The 19,289-nt window shown below is 38.0% G+C and overlaps 1 protein-coding gene across 2 annotated transcripts in view; it reads left to right on the top strand.

Moving 5' to 3' along the window:
• The window catches only part of PDE3B (phosphodiesterase 3B), a 162,922-nt gene that overhangs the window by 87,995 nt on the left and 55,638 nt on the right, over positions 1-19,289 (top strand). For both annotated transcript variants that reach the window (XM_036257710.1, XM_036257711.1), the window contains exon 2: positions 16,910-16,960. In XM_036257710.1, coding sequence (XP_036113603.1) covers positions 16,910-16,960 — 51 coding nt within the window. The remainder of the gene's footprint in view (positions 1-16,909; positions 16,961-19,289) is intronic.

Here is a 19,289-nt window from a genome sequence, read left to right on the forward strand (position 1 = left end):
TTAGAATGTGCAGTTTTAGTTTTTGTGGCCACTGAATGTTTCTTTTTTTAAATGGGCTTGAATTGGAAGGCTAAGAAATAGAAAAAGTTGGAAATACTGAAAGTCAGTGTTTCATTAGCATAGATTTGTACACACAGCTCAAATAAAATGTCATCAAGAAATATGAGAACAAAAGATATTTTAACAGTTAATTCACAGTTGTAACATAATAAATATTCTTTTAAATTTCACATAAACATAACAGCTCTGTACGTTTGATTTGAAGACACATATGTTTTTCTGTTTGGCTGCATAGGGAACAATGAAATAAAACCTCATTGACGTAATTGAACTTGATAACATCGCCTGGTTGTACTGCTGATGTTTCACTGTGGTATTGGTGGTTTTGTAGAGCTCTGTAAAGCATGTTGGACTTATAAACATTCAGACAAACTTTTATCAGGATTCAGCTTTTTTAACCACAGAGAAAAGCTGAATTTATATAAAGGCTCAGTCTTGGTTTCATTTTATCAAATCAACTAAAAATAATTAATAATGTGTACCTCATGTTACTTAAATGAAATGTTTTGTTTTTTTAAAATTAGTTTTGAACAGATCACCAGTGTGAAAAAATATATAAAAATTATATGTGAGCTTAGAAGGAAACAAATAATGGAAGCTTCTAAAAACAGCAAGTTAAAATTTCATACTTTTGTTAAATGTGTTATAGTGTAACAAAACCATGTTTTGAGAACATAACATAATCACTATAACTTTTTTTTACTGTGATTTAAAATTCAGCTGTATTTAAATTACTCTTATGTTTAAATTATTTACAGATTCTACTTTAGTATTAGGATTGAAGTTTAGATGCCTAAAATTTTGCTGACTTTGGAACAATGTATATACTTTCTACTTGGAAGTAATATTTTAAACGAGCTCTCAGAGCCTGGCTGGTGTGGCTTAGTGGTTGAGCATCAACCTGTGCACTAAGAGGTTGTGGGTTCGATTTCCAGTCAGGGCACATGCCCAGGTTGTGTGCCAAATCCCCAGTGGGAGGAATGCAGGAGGCGGCCAATCAGTGTTATCTCTCTTTGATGTTTCTGTCTTTCTTCCTCTCTCTTTGAAATCAATGAAGAAAAAAAATTTTTTTTTTAATTATTAAAAAAAACACAAAAATAAAATAAAAGAGCTCTCAGATACTATCATATAGGGGAATGAATGCTTCTACCAGTGCTTTTTATTTTATTTATTTATTTATTTTTGTAACAGATGTTTCTCCTTTTCCCCCCACTGATACCCCCTACCCCTCCCTCCCCACCCTGTCCCCAGCTTTGTTGTACATGTCCATTGTTCATGCTTACATGTATATAAGTTCTGTGATTTATATCTTACTCCCCCACCCCCTCTTCTGGGGATTGTCAGTCTGTACCCCACTTCCACATCTCTGGGACTATCCCGTTCCTCAGAGTGTTATGTTCATTATGTTCCACAAATAAGTGAGATCATGTGATATTTGTCTTTCTCAACACGTGTTTTCGCTTAGGATAATAGTCTCTAGGTCCCTCCATGTCATCTCAAAGGATAAGAGATTTTTCTTTCTTACAGCTGCATAGTACTCCATTGTGTATATGTACCACTGCTTTTTTATCCATTCGTCTACTGATGGGCATTTGGGCTGTTTCCAGATCTTAGCTATTTTAAATAGTGCTGCTATGAACATGGGGGTACATATATTTTTTCTGATTGGTGTTTCAGGCTTTTTAGGGTATATTTCTAGAAGTGGGATAACTGGGTCAAATGGCAGTTAAATTTTTAATTTTTTGAGGTAACATCATATTGTTTTCCATAGTGGCTGCACCAATCTGCATTCCCACCAGCAGTGTACGAGAGTCCCCTTTTCTCCACACCCTCTCCAACACTTGTTGTTTGATGATTTGTTGATGGCGGCCATTCTGACAGGTGTGAGGTGATACCTCATTGTTGTTTTAATTTGCATCTCTCTGATGATTAGTGAAGTTGAGCATTTCTTCATATGTCTCTTGGCCATTTGTATGTCCTGTTTTTCCCCATTGACCCGCTCCTACCTGCTCCCACCCCCATCCTGCTTTCCCCAAACTAATGTCTGTGTCCATTGGTTATGCACATGTGCATATAAGTTCTTTGGTTTATCGCCTCCCAACTCCCCTTCCCTCTGAGGTTTGTCAGTCTTTTCCCTACTTCCATGTCTCTGGATCTGTTTTGATTGTCAGCTCTGTTTATATTTTATATCTGCTTTTTTTCCTCTTTTCTTTTTTCATTAAGTTTATTGGGGTGACAGTGGTTAATAAGATCATAGTAAAGGGTAAAGGGGGTGAAATATGATAACAGAAGATGATTTAACTTTAGGTAGTGGGCACACAATGCAATATACAGATCATATATTTGCTTTTTTATATTTACGTTTGCTCCATTTTTCCTCTGCACATTAAAAAGATGCATGTGTGTTGTAATGACCAGGTCATTTTCTGTGTATGAAGGGGCATGTAGATTTGCAGTTAGGTGATACTTATTGTTTAGCAAGGCTCTTCCCTTGCTGTACAGGTAACCTATTCTCTCAGCTCTGATTCCAACACGTGTTTTTAGTCTCGATCATAGTCCACAAAAATAATCATTAAGTAGGGGGGAAATCACTTTTGTGGTAGGGTTTTCTCAGTGATGAACATGTAAAAAATTGACTACCATTATTCTTCATGTGTTTTGCACCAACATCTACGAGCTGATTAGGACTCAGTACCATGAGTGCATTTATCCAGCAGTAAAGTGGAATACGTACCGTGTACAAATGTGACAGTACTCTTTTGCATTATATGCCTTTATTCAGTGCTATCCCAAGGTGTCATATGATGAATACATTTTGGAAATTACATGATCTGTTCTCTCTTTCATCATCGTGTTTATTGCCTGTCTGGCTAGTTTTACAAGTCTCTTGGCAATAGTTTATTTTATTTTTTTTAATATGCTTTTGTTATGAGGAGTATAGAATCTGCAGGGTACCTCTATAGTTTTTGTCTCATTTAGGAACAAAAGTTTGTTTCATACAAGAATACATTGTGTGCTATTCTAGAGAAATGCTATTGGTTTTCCAAAAATGGTTTTATGTTTTGTTTGAATAGGTAATAAAAGCTTACATGGTTTCCCATCATTATTTGATAGATTCAAAGTAGACAACATTCAGAAAAATATAGGGTGAATGAATTGCAAATCTTAAAAAAAATCCAACTTTTAGATAGTCACTGTTGTATATTCTAGTCATATTTTTGTTTTTATGGGTTTGTGTGGTATTACCACATCCACAGATTTTTATTGTTTGCACTATAGTCTTGTTCTTGATCTAGGCCTGTTATTTATGTTACTATTTTTATAAAAACTTTAAGCTTTAGGAAACCCAATTTTGAGCCATTGTTTTTTTTTATCCTCACCTGAGGACATTTCTGCATTTATCTTCAGATAGAGCAGGATGGAGAGAGACGGAGGAAGGGAGAGAGAGAAACATCAACGTGAGAGAGGCACATCGACTGGTTGCCACCTACACAACCCCAACCGGGACCAGGGACAAACCGCAACCGAGGTACGTACCCTTAGCGGAAACTGAACCCGGGTCTCTCTGGTCCGTGGGCCGATGCTCTAACCACTGAACCAAACCGGCCAGGGCGAGCCATTGATTTTTAAATATATATATATATATATATTTATTGATTTTTTTTTGGAGAGAGAGGGAGAGATAGAAAGACTGATCGGCTGCCTCCTGAATGTCCCCTAGTGGGGATAGAGCCTGCAACCTGGGCATGTGCCCTGACCAGGAATCGAACCAGGAGCTATTAGTACACTGAGCCACATCAGCCAGGTGAGCCATTGATTTTTGATTAGGAATATAATGTAATACATTGAACAGAACGAAAACTTAGCAGATGTAAACAATAATATTCAAATTATGCAAATTACTTTAGCTAAGGTGAATTTGTACTTTTACAGAAGAATGCAGGCCTAAAAGTACTAGCTTTTAAGAATATAATGGTTATTAAAATGATATTTCTGTCCTGGCTGGGTGGCTCAGTTGGATGGAGCATCAGTCTCATACAACAAAAGGTTGCAGGTTTGATCCCGTGTTGGGGCATGTGGTCAGGGTGCGTAGGGGAGGCAATCAATCAATGTTTCTTTCTCACATTGATGTTTCTCTCTCTCTCTCTCTCCCTCTCCTTAAAACAGGTTCTCAGGTGAGGATTTCAAAAAAAGAAAAAGAAAAGATGATATTTATGTGAAAATTAGAATTCCATCTTTTACAATTTTGAAATATATATAAACAATATTGATTTCCTTTTTTCCTCTAAATAGTCCAGACCACTGAGGAACAGGTCATAATTTGATTACTAAAGGCTAACATTCTGTTTCTGTTTTCCTAGTTTAAACCTTTATCTAAGTGCTAATATTATTATGGGACATTAGGCTTATATTTTCATTAAGGATTTTGCCCCTTTGGATCTCCCATATCATTCATTAATTCTCTTACTATCCTGGATCATGCCTATTAAGTACAGACAAGCTCTAGAACCTGTGTTAATAACAAAAAAGTATTTCCCACATTCTTTTTCAACTATTGGCTCCATTTCATTCTTGCCATTTGTAGCACAATTTCTCAAACATTTTCTCTAGTCACCATCTGTACTTTTCTGCCTTTGTAAATGTTTAATTTTTTTATCAAAGCAGAATACTTATAAAGTATAGAGACTAAGGATAGCAAATCCCATCGACCCACCAATACATTAACTTGGAACATTACCGATAACTTCGAAGTTCCCTGCAGCCACTCTCAGATCCAGTTTCCTTTTCTCCCTCAGAGATGTTCACCATCCTGACTTTGATTTGTTTCCCATGTTTTTCAAATGTATAATTTTGTGTTTCTGTACTTAGCACTTATTTTCACTGTTGTATTCCACTGCATGAATATACCAAAATATCTCTATTTTGTTTTTGAACATTTGGGTTGTATCTAATTTTCTTTCTGCCACAAACAATGCAGCTGTGTGTATTCATGTTCTAGTCTCCTGATATCAAACTGCATAGCAAAGGATTAAGCTTTGGAGTTTTCCCCTCTTATCTGTTCTGGATTGATGCTTTTGTACAATACACTAAAAATATCTCAGCAATGTCAAATTGCTATAAAAATTTCTAAATATTTGTTAACTTCTGTATTTATCTTATTATGGACAGCACTTTGACTAACACTGTGTTAAGATATATTTAGTTGCAAAATTCCTGGATCATACATCTTCTACTTATGCATACATTTTTATTTTCTCAAAATCACTAATATTCTAGTTGTTCAAATTACACAGAAGGCAGTCTACCAGCAATTTGTGGCTGTCAGTGTATCTATTTTCAGTTCCTGATAGTGCAGGGGATTTCAGACAAAGACCTGCTGCTTTTGACAAATATATTTTTCATCTTAAAGAAAGTGACTCTAAGTAAGAAGGAGCTGCTGCTCAAAAGTTTTTTCAAAGCCAGCCTAGCAAGTACAAGTGAGAGAAAAGCATGATAATGGAATGAAGAGCCAAGGAGGAGTGAATTTAAGGGAGATGGTCCACAAATTTCTCCAGTAGAGAGGTCTAAAAAGTAAGCATGGAGAAAAAAAGTTGTACACAGTAAGGTTTTTAGAAACCTCTAAGAGCACAATTAAAATTAGGTGTACATTACCACTCCTGTTAGCAGAAGCTTTTGAGTAGGCAGCCTGAGAATGGTCTCAGTGCATTAGGGAACGTCCTCAAAATGTAAGCGAATAGTGCTCTTATCAGCAAGAAGCAGGGCTACTTTATAGCAGTGTTTCTCAACCTTGTTTTCATTCTCAACCTGCTAAGGGCCCCTTTTAAGACATTTTTCCTAATCATACCTCCCCCTCTATGAAATTTTAATACATAGATTTAGAGTGTTTCTTTTGGTTTATGTACTATGGCTTTTGGAGGGCCCCAACTCTTTTAATATTTTTTAAATTACTTTTTTTTTTTGCCCTCCAAGAACCAATTTCACCTTCTTGGGAATGATAGAACTTGTGTTAAGAATGCATGCTATGAATATAAATACGGCTTTTAGCAGTAGAGTGCAAATATTTCAAAACATAATATTTAAGGGGCAAGGAAGACTCAATGTTAAGAAACTACCCCAATAAAAATATGCTTGATTTAGCAAAAAATCAGCTTCTACTTATACTAATGAATTGGGGAAATGAGGTACTGTATAGGCATTTGTCACTGTTTGATGGTACCCTTGTAGAAGTATGGATTGGATGATAGTATAGTTAGGCAAGTTTGTAGATTCAGAATTTAAATTAGTGAATTGATGCCTATCTCATAGATAAATTTTAGTGACCCATTATTGGCTCTGTCTTTACTCCTGTCTGTTCTGTACTTTTATTAGTGAACTTAAGAAAACATCCAATTTACAGATGTCATAATGATGGGAAGAACTGTTAACAGGCTGAACAAAAGTTGATCCACTTGCATGCACAGACCAAAAGAAATGTATAAGCAGGATTTTGTAGTGGAGAAAATAATTGTTAAGATTGGCATCAATCTGGAGAAAAATCTTTTCAAAAAACATAACTCCCCGGATGGTTTACAGACAGGCTTCATAGAGCAAAAATCAAGAGTCATCCTAAGTCAGGGGTTTGGGTGGTGGGTCTTGTTGATTGGTCAAGAGTGAGGTAAGGGCAATAAGTCAGTTGTTTAGGTCCCTTAATCTGGTTTCATGAGGATGTGGTCATTTGGCTTTAGGGCTCAGGAGCTGAAACACAGCTTATAGGCCATGTTATCTTTAGCTTAGTAGAGCCCTTCTTACCTTGTGATTCTTAGTCAAGGTATGGTCATGGTTTGTTGCTGCGTTACGGGGTTAAAGATCAGTGAGGGGAAGAGTTTAGGCTTACAGGGATGCTGTAAAGAAACTGAATAGAGTGCTGGGGTCACATGAAATCAAAGTCATACACTAATTGGACCCTTGGTTTCAGTTCCCCTTCTTTTGTGCATTCCTCAGTCTTGAGGAAAAACAGGCTGCTACCTGCTGATTAGGGGCATTGATTAGAGAAAGAGGAGTGGAACTGTCCCGTACTCAGTTGAAAGTATTCTGGAGTCTCAGGTCTGAGATCCCTGGTTTGAATTACCATTAGATTACTAGGCTTGTCTGTCTTAGGCAGCAATCATAAAGACCAATAGCAACAGATTAGTAAAGGTTGTTGACCTGATCTATGGCAGTGTTCATGTGGGTTAATAAATCAGAAACATCAGAGTCATACACTGGGATGTAAGTGCAACATTCCTGTCTAATAAGGGCACATGTTCCTTTTTGAGCTCAGTTAGTATGTATAATGCTATTCGGTTCTGTAACCACCTTTCTCATTGGGGCCATTTCTTGATTCAAAAGAAGAATATTTTGTCTAGAGTTATTAAGAGCTGAGGCTGTGAACTTTGCTAAGGCTTGTATTTCTAGCTTTGCTGAGGTGCCTGCATATCAGGATGTGAAACTCAGAGAGTGGACGTTCCCACCAGGACATGATTCTTGGCCATCTGGACCTCAGCTGGCAAATTCTATTTTTTTTCAAGAGGGGTCTTATAGATCCATCGTGACAAAGATGGGAACCCCAGAGTACATTGTCCAGTTATGCCATAGGGGAGTTAAGGCCAAAGATTAGTGCTGCAAATCTAAATTCCTTCTTTGGGTGTAAAGACCCCAGATAAAAAAGACTTATTCTGTCTTCCTGTGTATTCGGTATTCAGAACCTTTTGTACATGCTGACAAACATTCAACCATGCCCATCCTACCCAACGAAAGGCCAAATTAGACTGGTTGGTTCATTCTGTGCAGAAAGGGGCCATGACGCTAAGCAGGCCGTGTTCTGCACATAGCCATCCAAGGCCATCCCAGATATAAAATGTGAGGGGGACAACAGAGGTATCAGTGTGTTTCAGACTAAGTCAAAGATGTATGCTTTAGTCTTAGCACAATCAAATTGGTGTTCCCCTGGATGTAGGGTAGGAGATAGAGAGGTCCCAGTTTATTTTTAGTAGCTTGTTCCATCTGTCCGTCCAAGTCCGTGATGTTGAACAGATGTATGATCCATTGCATTCCTTCTGTACTCAACATAGGCAGCAACCCACAGACCCAGCAGTCAGACTGGTTATGTACTTCTGTGCAAGAGGCAATGCATGAAAAGAAGGCATTGCCCATAACAGATAGAAATTGAGACCACAGGAGAAAGTTAGAGGTCAGAAAACAGTTATCTGGGTGGTCTTCATTTTGGTGAGGTTCAGCCTGTGTTTTCAGGTGTTTTTCTTCTGAGGGGGTTCTTACAGTCCAGATGGTCTTGCACGGGTACTCATGTTGAGTGGTAGTTCCTAACGGTGTCCTCGGGAGGGGTGGATCCAGGGTTGATTCCCTCTAGTTTAACAGAGAAATGAGTTGTTAGTAAAATCTGGTAAGACTCCACCTATTTAGGTTTAAACTGATAATCAGGATGTTTATTTTTCTGGGATTTTAAAAGTAACCCATCTCCTGGATTGAAAGGGTGTAGGGGGATTATCTGTGGGACACTTCATCCTGTTAGAAGTAAACTTACGAATAGTGATTAAAGTCAACCCCCAAAACTGTACATAGCTTATAGTGTTTAGTGCTTTGATCTGTAGGCCCTCAGTTTCCTCAGTGTTCTCTCCAAGATATAAGAAGGGTTTCCATGTAACATTTTATCAGGATTCAATTGAATCTTGCTTCTGGGGGCCACCCTAGTCCTAAGCAATGCAATGGGCAGTATGTTGTCTCATTTTAAATTGGTTTCTTGACACATTTGGCAATGATGTTCTTTAAAGTGGGGCTCATCTTTTTTGTTTTCCTGTGGACTCTGATCTCCAAGAAATGTGGAGTTTTTGTTGCATTCCTAGGAGTCTAAAGATTTTCTGGGTTACTTTGGCAGTAAAGGCACTGCCATCCTCACTTTGGATAGAAAAAAGGCAATCCAAATTTAGGAATAGTTTATTTTAATAAGGCTTTTATTCTGATGCCCTTTCTGATCAGCATGGGACTGCTTTAACCCATCCTCTAAAGGTCTCTACAAATATTAACAGATACCGATAATTTCTGGTAGTTGGGACGTCACGGTGAAGTCAATTTACCAATCTTATCCTGGGCCTAATCCTTGGCTTTAGACTCCTTTGACTCATGGGTGAGGTCCCGTTTTTGGATTATTTCTGGCACAGATGGTGCATTTTGAATCCCCCTTTGAATAGTCCTCTGCATGTCTGGCTCAATAATATATTTCTGTGTACATTGGATTGTGGCATCCCATCCACAATGCGTGCTCTGGTGGATGGAGTTGACTATTAGGTGTTTAGGAATCAGAATGATTCCCAGTTCAGTGCTCATCTATCTTCCTAACTCATTCTAGGATCTCTAAAGAATATGCAGGCTGGGCCAGTTTTAAGTCATTGCCAGGAATAAGGTCCACCACCAGGGATATACTAGAATTTTTGTTTGGATGGCCACCTTGAAAGCCTGGTGTACTTTGTTTCCTAGTGAAATCATATTGTATTTGTCTTTCTCTGACTCATTTCACTTAGCATAATGCCCTCTAGGTCCATCCATGCTGTTGCAAGTGGTAAGGTTTCATTTTTTATGGCCGAGTAATATTCCACTTTATATGTGTACCACCATTTTTTTATCTACTCGTTTGTTGATGGGCACTTGGTTTGCTTCCATAGCTTGACTATTGTAAATAATGCTGCAGTAAACATAGGGGTGTATATATTCTCTGAATCAGTGTTTTGGGTTTCTTCGTATATATATACCCAGAAGTAGAATCAATCACTGGATCATAAGGCAGTTCCATTTTTAATTTTTTGAGCAACCTTCATACTGTTTTTTATAATTGCTGCACCAATATGCATTCACACCAACCGTTCATGAGGGTTCCCTTTTCTTCACATCCTTGCCAACACTTGTTTGTTGATATATTGATAGCCATTCTGACAGGTGTAAGGTGATATCTCATTGTAGTTTTTAACCTGCATTTGTCTGATAATTAGAAATGTTGAACATCTTTTCATGCCTATTGGCCATCTGTATGTCCTCTTTGGAGAACTGTGTACTCAGGTCCTCTGCCCATATTTTAATTGGATTGTTTGGGGGTCCTTTGGTGTTGAATTGTCTGAGTCCTTTATAAATTTTGGATATTAACCCCTTATTGGATGTATTATTGGCAAATATCTTCTCCCATTCAATAATAGATTGTCTTTTCATATTGTTGGTGGTTTCCTTTGCTGTGCAAAAACTTTTTAGTTTGATGTAATCCCATTCGTTTATTTTTTCTATTGTTTCCCTTGCCTGATGAGATATATCAGAAAAACATATTGCTACAAGAAATCAGTTTACTGCCTGTGTTTTCTTCTAGGAGTTTTATGGTTTTGAGTCTTATATTTGTGTCTTTAATCCATTTTTAGTTTATTCTTGTATATGGTATTAAAAGGTGATCTAGTTTTATTTCCCCTGTATCTGTTCAGGATTCACAACACTGTTATATTGAGTAGATTATCTTTACCCCATTATATGTTCTTTCCTCCTTTGTCATATATTAATTGACCATCCATATAGACATGGGTTTATTTCTAGGCTCTATTCTGTTTCATTGATCTATTATGTTTGTTTTTATGCCAGTACCATGCTGTTTTGATTGCTATGGTCTTATAGTATAGTTTAATATTAGGTGGTGTGATACCTCAAACTTTGTTCTTCTTTCTCAAGGTTGCTGTGGCTATTAGCAGTCTTTTGTGGTTCCATATACATTTTTTGGATTATTTGTTCTAGTTATATGAAAAATATCATTGCTATTTTGTTAGGAATTGTGTTGAATCTGTAGATTTCTTTAAGCAGTGTCAACATTTTAATGACATTAATTTTTTCTATCCATGAGCATGGTAATATGCTTCCATTTATTTGTATTTTCTTCAGTGTCTTATAATTTTGAGTACAGATTTTTATATGTTGATTAAATTTATTCTTACATAATTTTCGATGTAGTTATAAATGGGATTGTTTCTTAGTTTTCCTCTCTGATAGTTCATTATTGGTATATAAAAATGCAACTGATTTCTGAATACTAATTTTGTATACTGCTACTTTACTGAATTCATCTATCAGTTCTAGTAGTTTTTTGGTGAAATCTTTAGGGTTATTTCTATACAGTATCATGTCATCTGCAAATAGTGACAGTTTTATCTCTCCCTTTTTAATTCGTAAGCCTTTTGTTTCTTTTTGTCTGATTAATGTGGCTTGGGCTTCCAGTGCTATGTTGAATAAGAGTGGTGAAAGTGAACCCTCCTGCCTTGTTCCCAGTCTTAAGGGAAACTCTTTTAGGTTTTCTCCATTGAGTATGTTAGCTGTAGTATGTTGACATATGTTCCTTCTATTCCCACTTTGCTGAGAGTTTTTAAATGGGTGCTGGATTTTGTCAAAGGCTGTCTGTTTTCTGATGGCCTGAACAATGAATAACAGCAATCTTATGAGGTTCCATTTCTGCTTTCAGGAGATTTAACATTATATTTCTTTATGTCCTCATGTTAAAAGCCCTCTTTTTTTCCTAGTAACCGTGTGGATATGAGCCACAGGTAGATGCATATTTGGAGTCAGTGAAGATGTTGGCTCTCTTTCCTTTTCCTAGATCAGGGCCAGTAATTCAGCCTTCTGGACTGAAGTACCTGTGGACAAGCCTCAACTTCCAATATTTCTTGGAAGAGTTACCACAGCATATCTTGCCTTTTGGTTTTCCCTGTCTATGATGCTGCTTCCATCAGTGAACATCTCAAGGTCAGGATTTTTTAGTGGCAGGTCAGTTAGGTCTGGTTGGCTGGAATGATCTGAATACAGTCATAGTTTGGTCCCTCTGGTTCAGTGGAAAATAAGGTGGCTGGATTTAGGGTGGAGATGACCTTGAGAATAATAGTAAGATTGTCTAAAAGGATGGCTTGGTATTTCCCAGCTGACTGGAGGTCAGCCAGTATCCTCCCTTTTGTTCTCATTAGGGCAACACACCGTGTGTAGTATGCACTGTGGTGGGCTGGGCTGTCCCAGAACTTTTCAGCTTCTTATACAAAGTCACAGGTGGCAGCTGTGGTCCTTAGACAAACTGGCCATCCTCGAGACACCGTGTCCAATAGCTTTGAGAAGTAGGCTGGTGGCATCTTAATATTTCCCAGATTTGGGGGGAATACTCTCAGTCCTGTTCCTTGTCCATGCATAGGCAGGTCAAATGACTTGCTTAAGTCTGGGAGGCCCAAGGCTGGAGCCGTTCATAACTTTAATAGTTTAGAAGGCCTTCTGACATTCCCCAGTCCAAGTCATATGAGGAAAAAGTCAGGAATAAGCCAAAGTGTGGAATCCAGATCCTATAAAAACCAGCCATTTCTAAAAATCCTCTTAGTTGTCGGTGGGTGGTAAGCACTGCCACCTCAGCCAGAGCTTCTCTCTGATCGGGGAGCAAGTTCCTTTGCCCCTGAGACAATTCAGATCCCAAGTATTTAACAGAAGGTTTGGGTATTTGAGCTTTCTTCTGGGAAACTTTATAATCCCATTCAGCCAGGAAGTTTAGGGTTAGAGTAGTATTTTTGTCAGAGGCCACTTTGCTGGTGCTTGTGCTGAAGATAATCATCTACATACTGGAGTAGTGCTCCCCTGTCCAGTTGAGGGTCTCCTAGATCTCTGGCTAAAGCTTCTCTACACAGTGGGCGAGTTTTTGAACCCCTGGGGAAGAACAGTTCAACAGTATTGCACATGTAAATAGCTCCTGAGATTCAGAGCTCAAGGGTATATAAAAGAAGGCATCTTTTTAGTCCAGTACAGTAAATTTTTCAAAGTGGTCACCAAGGTATAAGGATTAAGGACCACTAGGTGGATGTCTTCCACTGTTTGGTTGATGGCCTTGAGTTCCTGAACAAACCTGTATTCCTCAGTACCTGGTTTCTGTACTGGTAAAATGGGAGTGGTATATGGCGAATGACAAGGCCGAATAAACTGATATTCTAAGAATGATGTTACTAATGGTTGGATTCCCCTCCTAGCTTGTTCTTTTAGAATGTCCTGTTTTAGATGGAAGGATGTTTGCTTCAGCCCTCAGTTGTATTTGGATAGGGTTGGCTGTCTTTGCCTTTGCAGGCCTGTCCTTTGCCCAATACTTCTTGCAGGATTCTTTGGGGAGCTCAGCCAGAATTTCTTTCTTGGCCAAAGCCAGCAGTGCTGCCTGTGAAACAAGCTTCTTCCAGGGGTACCTTAGTATCAGTCACCTGGGGGCAAAGGTTATTTTGGCATTTAGTTTAGTCAGTAAGTTCCATCTTAAAAGTGTCACTGGGCATTCTGGCAATACAAGATGCTATGCTTAAGGTTTGCTTCTCCCTTTTGGAAATCTAATAGCTTCCGTAGTAACTCTCTTGACATTCCAGTCTCAAGCCTTGTTTCAGAGGAAGTTTAGTCAACCTGGTATTTAATACAAAATATGTGGCTCCAGGGTCAATCAGAAAGTCAATTTCTTTCCCACCATTCCACGTGGGAGGCGTTGAAGGAGCCAGTGATGTTGATCAGAGTTCCTGGGCCCCTTCATTCAGGGATAATTGGGTCATCTGTAATATTCCTCATTCCTCTTGGTCCTGTTTTTTATTTAAACTTGGTCATTTTTTTCCCCAGTGATCCTCTTACTTGCAGTAAGCACATTGCTTGGGGCAGGTTCCCTGTTCCCTGAGGCCCTTACCTTGTTCGTTGTCTTCTTAGGCCCTCTGGTGGTCAGAGCAGCAGCCAGCAAGTCAGTCTGTGGCTTCATCCTTGTTCTCTTTCCCAGGCCTGGTCTCTGCTATTGAACAACTTAAAAGCAATCACCACTGGTGACAGAGACATTCCAAAGGACCATCAGCCTTTTGAAGCTTTCTTTGATTATCAGGGGCACTGGACACTGCTTTGGCTGCTGGACCTTATTAAAAACTTCTTCGTTTGGGTACAGCATTCCTTAACCCAACCAGAATGCAGTTCCTGTGATGTTCAAGCTTAGGCTGATCCCCGTTGTTTATATTCCAGTGTGGTTCAGTAGTAGGGACGACAGTTGCGGCTTCAACTCACACAGGGCTCTAGGGTGTCTCGTTGAGCAGGCCACTAGCTTTCTTCCTTGCCTTTTCTAAGATAACCCACCGTTCTTCGGCAGTAAACAGAGTGTTCCACAGATGTTGACTATCTGCCCAAGTCAGGTTATGTATAAGTGTCCAAATGGAGGAAGAGGAGCCTTTCCATCTTTCTAGGATCATCCCTATAGGAGGGCATATTGTTTTTCCACTTGGAAAGGTCAGAAGTTGTGATGGGGGAATACATTCAGACCATGCCTGCCCCTTATCTGTAAGCATCAATTCCTCCAATTGGCACCTGCCTTAAAGGGAATTGCCCTGCCTGGAGTGGCCCCCTGACCAGTTTGGGTACCGTGCTGGATGTGAGAGGTAGAGACCATTCCTGAGCCTGGCAGACCTCTTTCTCCAGCTGGAGATAGTAGGGCAGGGGCTGCAGCTTCATCATTGCCAAAGGGCAGTGGAATGGCCATGGCGGCTGAAACATTAAGCTGGAGTAATAATAAGTCACATTAATTCTCCTGGGACTCTCATAAGACTTGTCTGGTTTCCTGCTCTGGTGTATCATAATTTTACATTTTATTTGAATGATCTTATTCTGATACAAAAGCATAAATGCTTGTACCTAGGGGACTTCATCCCATTTTTCCTCCCTTTTACAGAATAACTCAAGTTGCAAGATGGTACTGTAGTTTAAGGACCCAGCCTCTGGCAGTGTTGTATTACAAAGAGAAAGCATTTTCTTTTTCTTTATTGGTTTATAGCCAAACATGGCCTAGTTTTATAAGATGATCGCAGGAGGCTGCCCTGGGGGATGGAGTTAGACATATAGTTCCCTATAATCACATAGAGTATAGATCTTCTTTCACAATATCAGAAACAAACCAAGTCATTTTAAAGAGAAAAATCAACCTCTAATTTTGCACTAGTTTAACTTTTGATGCTTTAAATCCACTTACTTGATTAGATTTCTTTCAGTCTTACTCAGCTTAACCACACAAAATTTCCTCTCAGGTTTTCACAAACCTACTACTTTTCCAGTCCCTCTTAGTTGGTCTCTTCTTACTCATTCAGAAGCAAACATCCTTAGCTTAGGACAAACTGCTTTTCTCTAATTCCTTCAAAAATGTATTTCCATACCTTACACCTTTCTTTGACACAGAAGACAGTCTACCAGCAATGTGTGGCCGTCGCTGTATCTGTTTTCAGTACCTAGTAATGCAGGACGAAGACCTGCTGCTTTTTGGTAAATGTATTTTTTTTATCCTTCAGAAAGTGACTACAAGTAGGAATGAAATTTAGGAATTTTAGGTTACTGTGATCTTAATGTGAGTGTTTTCAGGAAGTTATCAATGCCTTAAACTGCATTAATGTCTCTAGAATCTAGAACGTGTGCTGGTTAAGTCACATCCTTAAATAATGTTATCAGAGTAACACTTAGGGCCATATAAAATATTGCTTAAATTTTGTAAGTCTACTAAATCACAGCCATGTTTTGGGTATTGGTCCATGAATTCTATAAGTGGTTAGAGTATGTCTGGATTTCTTTGGGAAAGAATAGATTTCTCTGCGCTGGCAAGAAATGACTTTCTACAAGAGTGTGACAAGGAGATGGTGATAATGATGGCTGACAAATTTGAGTGATCAAGGGCTGGTATATTATATAAAATAGAGCTCAGTGTGCCACAGCCCACTGACCAAATCCTTCTAGCAGCCTGTTTTGTGGTTTTCTTTGCATCTTAAAGGGTTGTAAAACAAAAACAAAAAACAAAGAATATGCCAGAGACCTTATGTGGCTTGCAGAACCTTAAATATATACTATCTGTCCTTCACAGAAAAGAAGTCTGCCAACTCCTGATAAAATACTGGGCTAATGATAGAGTAGATAACACTAAGATCTTTTGCAACCAAAAAAAAACACGTAAGACCAAGGACAGGAACAATACAAATAGTTCAGTATATGGAAATTATATGATTATATCACACATTAGCGAGGCTTATATTCAAGACTAGGGTTCAAAGCTATGTAGAAGATTGCAATTATTTAGGCAAAAGGAGACCTATTTATTAACTAAGTAAACTTAGAAGACATTTAAGATTAATGGTAGGTAACAGTTATAGTTTGTACATTAAAGCCAATTTTATCTCCTTGAACATAGTAACGACTGGATAGGGAAGCAGCCAGAAAGCTTAGAAAAAGAGGGGCAGGAAGAAACTAGTCTGGGACTAAGAAGTTACCATTGTATAAAGAGAGAAACAGGAAAACCGCTAATTATCTGCATGTCAAAAGGGTTGTGTATCGCTTTTTATGCTCCATTCCTTTATACTTAATCTAACCACAAGGACGAGATTTTTAAACTGCTTTTGACAGAAGTACCTTATTGGTAAGAAAATAGCACCACCATTGACACTGGTTTAAAATGAGTGATGATCATTTGGGGGAGGGGGGCACTATCTGGTGATTTGTAATTTTCCTTGTATTTTTAGTGACTGGATGTGATTTTTTATTTTATTTTATATATTCCTTTTGAGGGCAGTAGATATTTTGAAGGTTAATATAGCTTATTTTTGTGACTAATCTGACTTTTGATTTCTAAATCACAAATTGTATAATTAATAAAATACTCTGTCTAGAGATAATTTTTATTCTCACTTTCCCAATTCAAACTTTAAGCTATTTGATGTGTCTGTAATTGAGATGCTATTTTACATATATTTGTTTATTTCTGGTTTGTAACTAAGTGAATTTTTTTTTTTTCCAGATGATTCTTTGGGATTGGGACTTAAAGCAATGGTATAAACCTCATTATCAGGTAAATATGTGATTATCACTAATAGTATCTGTAATGAAACTTTTGACATTTAAAATTACATTCACAAGATTGCTATAAGATTTCTTTGCCTAAACTAAATTAACCAGAACTTTTATTTAGGTAGAGTACGCTATAACTGTAATGGAAAAAAGGAAATGGTAAGAAATAAAGCATATATGTTTTTTGTTGTTGTTAATCCTCACTGGAGGTTATTTTTCCATTGATTTTTAGATAGAGTGGAAGGGAGGGGAAGAGAGGGGAAGAGAGAGAGGAGGGGAGAGCGAGAGAGAGGGAGACATCTATTGGTTGCCTCCCACACGACCCTGGCCAGTACCAGGGATGGAACCTACAACCCAGGTATGTGCCATTGACTGGGAATTGAACCTGTGACCCTCCGTTCCGAGGGCCGAGGCTCTAACCATTGAGCAAAACTGGCCAGGGCATATAAGTATTTTTTAAAATGTTGCTAAAGTAATCTGGACTCAAATAAACTAATAATTCTGTATTAAGGATGAGTTTCTTCTTTTCCTGATTGTGGACAACTGATCCACACAGAAGAAAGTAGATTAAAGGCCAAATATGAGAAAAAGCAAGGCAATTGGAAAAATATTTTATCAGGGAAGCAAAATCTTTTTGCTCTTTGGTAAACTTTTTATTGAACTGTACATACAGAAAAGTGTACAGCTTGATGAATTTTCACAAACTAAATATCCCATGTGACTAGTATCCATATCAAGAAAGAACACATGACCAGCATCCCAGAAGCCTCACTTATGCACCACTTTAGTTATTACTTATATCCTTAAAGGTCATCTCTGTCCTGACCTCAAGCAATTAGTTTTGCTTGTTTGTGAACTTCATTTATTTATTATATAAATGGAATCATTTAATAGGTACTTTGTAAAGATTTTTTTGATCACTTAAGTAATATATTTTTGTATCGGAAGAACTGAAAATAGAAGTATAGGAGAAAAAAGAAAAATCACTCGTAAACATCAGAAACAACTAGGTTATGTTAACTTTTGATACATATATTTGTAAGTCTTTTTCTATTGTATTGAAATGTGTTTGTATCTTCTGTTCTCTAAAATTATATTAGGTTTCATATGTTTTATTGAAATACAATGGTTTACACACTAATTGATAAACAGTAAGTGTTAAATCTAGCATTTGTGTTTATAGAAACATTACCCCTGTTTATTAGGGTTCCTAGACAGTTTTCCCAGCATCCATTTTTGAAAAAATGAATATCCCTTTGAATGGCTGATTTTTATTTTATTATTATTTTTAATTCTCACCCGAGGATATTTTCCCATTGATTATTAGAGAGAGGGAAGGAGAGACAGACAGACAGACACACACACACACACACACACACACACACACACACACATCGATTGGTTGCCTCCTGAAGGACCCCGACTGGGGCCGGGGATCAAACCTCCATCCCAGGTAGGTGCCCTTGACCAGGAATCAAACCTGTGACCCTTTGGTTCACAGGCCAGTGCTCTCTAACTGCTGAGCCAAACTAGCCAGGGCTGATTTTTATTTTTAAAATATGAATGGAATAAAATATTCTCTGGATTTGGTGAGAAAATAGTATAACTATTTCAGTCAGATGAAATCAAGAAGACCACATCTAACCTAAGAGGGGCTGGTTTCTTGACCTGCACACTGGGCTTTCTCATCATCATATTTCATATCCAAGATCCTCAATTTTATCTAAAATATTGGTAAAATCTAAAGCTAAATAAGGAGTGATGGTTCCGAGTGTGGGCCTGTAGTCAGACAGACTAGTTTGTGATATCAGACACATCTGTCCCCTTTTTTCTTCTTTTCTCACTCCCCATATTTCTCTAATAATGCTTTTAATAAATCTGAAGTGTAATATTCATATATAAAAGTGCATAGGTCATAAATGTATACAACTTGATGAATTTTCTCCAAGTGAATATGAACATGTGACCATCTTATAGATGAAGAAGTCAGCACCCCAAAAGCTTCCTCATGCTTTCCTCCTAGTCATCAACTTCTCCCAAGTGTTCCCGCATTCCTGATTTCTCATCACAAATCAGTTTTTCCTTTTTTTGAATTTTATATAATAAATGGAATCAATCACATGTATTTTCTGGTTTGCTTCTTCCAGAACTTTATCTGAGAGATTAATTCATATTATTGCACATAATTCTGTGACCGTATACAATATGGTCCCTTTACTGTCTTTTACTTCTCTGACCTCATCTTCTAGTCCTTTCTCCTTCGTTTACTCTGCTCCAGCTACATTGGCCCCCTTCTTTTCACAAACAAGCCAGGCTTCTGCCTCTAGGTC

The sequence above is a fragment of the Molossus molossus genome, unplaced genomic scaffold, assembly GCF_014108415.1.
Source record: "Molossus molossus isolate mMolMol1 unplaced genomic scaffold, mMolMol1.p scaffold_m16_p_13, whole genome shotgun sequence".
NCBI lineage: Eukaryota > Metazoa > Chordata > Mammalia > Chiroptera > Molossidae > Molossus > Molossus molossus.